The sequence below is a fragment of the Gastrolobium bilobum genome, unplaced genomic scaffold, assembly GCF_033153095.1.
Source record: "Gastrolobium bilobum isolate Gb01-03AN ecotype WA unplaced genomic scaffold, APGP_CSIRO_Gbil_v1 utg47204, whole genome shotgun sequence".
Lineage (NCBI taxonomy): Eukaryota > Viridiplantae > Streptophyta > Magnoliopsida > Fabales > Fabaceae > Gastrolobium > Gastrolobium bilobum.
Genome location: NW_026895562.1, coordinates 165,739 through 170,741, shown reverse-complemented (window position 1 = coordinate 170,741; position 5,003 = coordinate 165,739). Strand labels below are relative to the sequence as shown.

Below are 5,003 nucleotides of genomic sequence, written 5' to 3'. Positions count from 1 at the left end.
TTTGGTAGTAAGAATATTCCTCCTCTTCTTTTTATGCTTTACTCACTGCAAAAGTAAAAACACCAATTTGAATGCACACCAAAGAGAGAGACCGAGACAGGTGGGGGTCCTCTGTGGGAACTTTTCTTTCTTGCTTAACAGGGCAAACCATCCAAAAAATTTATGTTCATTCAATTCCATTATCCATCTTTGACTGTTCTGTACAATTATTCACCCCCACCCCGGTCAAATTTGTATCCCTCCATATGCATTTTGCATTTTTCTATTCCCTATACACTTCTATCCACTACCCATAATCAATCTTTCCACAATCATAACAAAAGTGAATAAAAAAAAGAATATCTTATCACATGCCCTATGATGCATTACATGTACAACTATTGTGACAATCTCTCCCCACAATATCTCATCACATGCCTAATGATGCATTACATCTCGGTTTGTGCTTTTTTGTTTTTACATGTACAAGCTATACTCCGAGCATTTCATTTGCCCTCTACAAAGATTCTGTGAATGAAATCCCTAAACCTTTTGGAGTATAGCTTGGGATCAACGGCTGAGATCGAGGTTGAATCGACTTGCAGTGACTTGTATGCATGCTCTAGCTTTTTGCTAATATCATAATCTTGGAGAATGTCAATGATACCAAAGTAGAGGATTACATCCGAGATCTCACCATTACTCTCTGAAGGGGTAGAATTGCTACTTCCAGTACTTGTGTGCTGATCCAATCCAGCTTTACATACTCTCTCAGCTTTGGCAGGCATGTTTGTTCCCAGCCGAGGTTCCCTAGAAATATCGAGGATCACCACATTTATGGATAAAATTAGAATTTAAATCAAATATTTACAAAATTAGGATGTAAACTAACCTATTAGGAAGAAGGCCCAAGAGAAACAAGAAAAGTAAAATTTATACCTAAATCTTGGTAAAGTAATTCTGTAATTATTAATTTTCTCTCTTGGCTAGATTATATCTTTAAAGAGTAAATCCTGTAACTATAGTTTAGAAAGTAAGAAAAACATAAACTTATCTATTTTTAAATCAAACATTTTCTATTTTTATGTTACTGGCACAAATCTTCAAGTCCTAGTAACAATTACTGCTCCATCAATATCACTGTCAATTAACAAATAGCTTTGCAAAGAAGGTTTTTCCACTTTTCAGAAATATCAAATGACCCCACCAGCAATTGCTGTCAACAAAACTGCCTCAAATTTTTCCATGAAAACTTCAGTCATTTGTGGTACATCTCAACCAACAGGATCATATTCATTAAAGCAGATAACTAAATCACCCACCCCTAAATCACATCGACAGGAGAATGGAAAATATAATGTTGATTCATCTGCCATTGCTTGGTTTCTACATGACTTGTGGTCCAGATCCTCTTAGCTACTTGCATGTGCAAGTGTGATATTGATAGTTTAAGACCGTAGCATTTTGCTTCTGTTTGTTATATGCCTGGGTCCAGACGGACTAAAGCTCAAGCACAGGGCACATACAAAAAAATGAATGCAGTGGCTACCAATGGGTGCAAGCAATAGAAACAAAAATGCTAAATTCCCTATAAATCATCTAGTCATAAAATGCGGCAACTAAGAATGGTCTATGTTAAGTTGAATCCAAATTCCCTTAATTAACTTGATTTCTACAATGAATGCTGGGTTAGAATTCACATAACAGCTTGAGCTGATATTAATAGAACTTTGTCAAGATTTCTAAATCTGCAAACATTGTCTTTTTAGGAATATAAATGAATATGGAGGAGGACAATCTTAACAGTTCATTTTTGTTACTTCATAGCAATTAATTCTACACGTTGAAACAACAAAGATAAAGAGAGAAAAGGCATACCGGCCTATGGGTTTCCGCTTCATATCCTGCATCTCATCGTTTTGCATAACTCTCTTGCCTGCCAAATCCATATTCCCACAGATTTTTAATCTCTTTTGGATCCATTAAGTTTACATGAGAAAAGGAAACATGGAAGTATGGAACTAGGAAGTAAGAAGACATATACCTGAACACAACTCATTTGGTGAACTTTTTATTTCATCAAGTGAGTAATCATCACGAAAATGAAGGCCAATCAGAAAACTGTAATCCATTATCCCCTCGGCTTCCAGGAATTCACAGTCTCTATCAATTTGCCTGAGCATAAGTCATTACAAAAGACCAACTCTGAGAACATCACAAAACATGTTGAAAGTAAAAGCAATATGCAACTTGGCAGCACATTCTTTACCATTTAAGCTCTTGAAACCGAGACTTTTCCAGGCGAAAGACAAAACTAAGATCAAGGTCTTTAAGAGTGGTAGTCTCATCAATCTCCTCCTGCGGTTTATCTGTTGTGCGCTTATGAGAAGAACCTTTGAGGTCAAACCGCTTATGAATCCGATACTCCGAAGAGAATACATTGTCCATTACAACAAACCGAGTCTGTTTATTCATATCATAGCGTTCATCACATTGTGACAAGCATTCGTGTAGTATATCAGTTTATAGCAAATTTTAAATTTGAAAAATCATACCTTCTGACCTCCAATAGGTTTGACACAATGTAAGCCCAGGAATTTTGTTACCATGGAGTTCTTGTACTGAGAAACATGTTGATAGTAACTTCGAAGCATCCTGATGAGCACCTGACATGGCCACCAACTAATTATTGAATACCCAGGGGAAAAAGCATGGTGATCAAATTATCCGAAAGTGAGATTTTACCTTCCTTAATATAGGTTTATAGTTTTCTCATCAAATTTAATGCATCTTCAAGTCTAGTAGGTAGAGACTAGAAACTAACCTTGACTTCAGACTTCTTCAAGGTCTTGATAATAAACCGGTTGTCCTGAGTGAGGTAAAAAAAGCTCCCGCTTTTGCCAGGGGAAGACATCTCTCTAAGTGTGTCACTGCCGCAAATAGAAAGCATGTAATCCTCGGGATCTATGGCAGATAATTCCCTTAAATGTCTAAGTACCCACCAAAAGACATAATTAGTATCCACAGCCAAGCTTTTGCCTTGCTTAGAAATCAAAAAAGGTTAAAAACAACAACAAGAAACATCAATCAACTCAAGAAGATTTATATAGAAAATATTCACACCTGAACACCACAGGACAGTAGTCTTTCCACCTGAAGTTCACTGACGAATGAGGAGGCGAAGGGAACGTCGTCCAGAACTTCTCCTTTGGATCAAAATCTCCAGGCCTAAGCTCTCGCAGCATCGAAGCATGCTTCCCAACAGAGTATCTAAAAGAAAAACAAAACAAAAAGTTCCTAAAAATAAAAATAAAAAAAAACATAGAAAACCACAAGCATACTGCTATGCTATCGCTAAGCCAAGCTGAATATAAAAGTTCAAAACTAGCAATGTAGATAAGATACCTGATACCCAGTTGAAGATTAAGCATCAAATCGTAATTCTTCTGTCCCTTGGATACAGTATGACCAGGTTTCTTAACATCCCCATCAACCTCATCAACCTCAGAACAGGGACTCCCATCACGCCAAGTGAAAACACCTTCCCCATTCGGAACCCCGTTCTCCCAATACCCTTCGTAACGGTTGCCGTTCTGCCACGTCATCACCCCCTTCCCCGATATTGCACCACCCTTCCACTCCCCAACATACTCGTTCCCGTTCTTCCACATATACCTCCCCTCACCCTCCTGCAAGTTGCAATTCCATGACCCTTCATACACGTCACCATTAACGTAACATTTCTTGCCGAACCCGTGTTTCCTGTCGGAAACCCACAACCCACGGTACGTGTTCCCGTCGACGCTAATGAGTGTTCCGTAACCGTCCATCCGACCGTCAACGAACTCGCCCTCGTAGGTTGCCCCCGACGGCCACGAGAACCTTCCATTGCCGGAAGCCTTTCCCTTTTTCCACTCTCCCTCGTACATGCAACCGTCCGACCATAGGTATTTTCCGGGGCCGTGAGGCTCTTTCCCCAACGAGCTTCCGATGTAGATGTCTCCGTTCGGGAGCTGTTTCTCCACCGCGACGGGCGACACTCGCCGGGTCCGCGGTGGCCGGCGACGCGAAGGCGCGACCACTCCTATCTCGCTGTCTTTATCTTCTTCTTCGGATTTCTTTTTCTTTGCATTAAACCATTGCTCCCAGAGAGTAAGCAGCGTCATTTCTTTTTTTCTCTTCCTCTTCACCGTAGCGGCGGCGATATTTCCGGCGGAGAATGGAATGGAGCTTTTGTTTTGTTTAGTGTATGATGAAAAGTTGGGAAAATCTAATGACAATAATGTTACTGTTGCTGCTTCGAAGAATGGAGAATGGGACTATATATAAGAGAAGTTAGAGAGAGAGAGAAACTGGTAAATGCCAACAACGCGTAGGGAACATTATGAGGCGCGAAGATGAGGGAAATTATCTTACTGTACATCGGCTGTACTCGTTACTCAATTCAGTATATTTTCTTTTTCAATAAGAGAAAATACCGTTTTCATTTAATTCATTTAATTTCTCCTTCTCATAATGCCATTGGTACCTAAAATTCGGCGTGGTCTATTATATTTACAGGAATATTATGTTAGTAGAGATATTTGAACGCTGATTATCTTCTGTGGTGGTTGATGATGATGTCGCCGTTAATGTAACGGGGGGTGTGTACGAAAATATTTTTTTGTTTGTTAGTCAAAATATGTAGTATTAAGTGTTGGATATATTTTTTATTATAGATGATAAAAAAACAACCTATTTATATTATTCTTATTTTTATTATCATTGCCACAAATATTTATTTTTTTCCTTTTTTTTGAAAGGGAATAGGTATTTCGTTGTACGGAAATTGTATTCAACGTGTACATATAGAGATTTTATTCTAAAAGATAGTATAAATAACGCAATTAGGATTAATTAGGGAATCACTCATGACTATGATAGTAAATATTGAAATATTTATTGATTTTATAGGATGATGAAATATTTTCTGATAAGCGTTATTTTCTTATATTTTTATTTTTTTTACATCAATCAATATTTGA

At 38.2% G+C, this 5,003-nt stretch overlaps 1 protein-coding gene across 1 annotated transcript; it reads right to left on the bottom strand.

Moving 5' to 3' along the window:
* Positions 1-485: 485 nt before the first annotated feature.
* LOC133316630 (phosphatidylinositol 4-phosphate 5-kinase 2-like) lies at positions 486-4,145 on the bottom strand. The gene is made up of 8 exons (XM_061518412.1): positions 3,385-4,145; positions 3,103-3,249; positions 2,804-2,969; positions 2,535-2,645; positions 2,249-2,442; positions 2,024-2,154; positions 1,858-1,915; positions 486-789 (listed from the first exon to the last, which is right to left on the bottom strand). The coding sequence occupies exons 1-8, from the start codon at positions 4,143-4,145 to the stop codon at positions 486-488; spliced, it is 1,872 nt and encodes a 623-aa protein (XP_061374396.1).
* Positions 4,146-5,003: the final 858 nt, after the last annotated feature.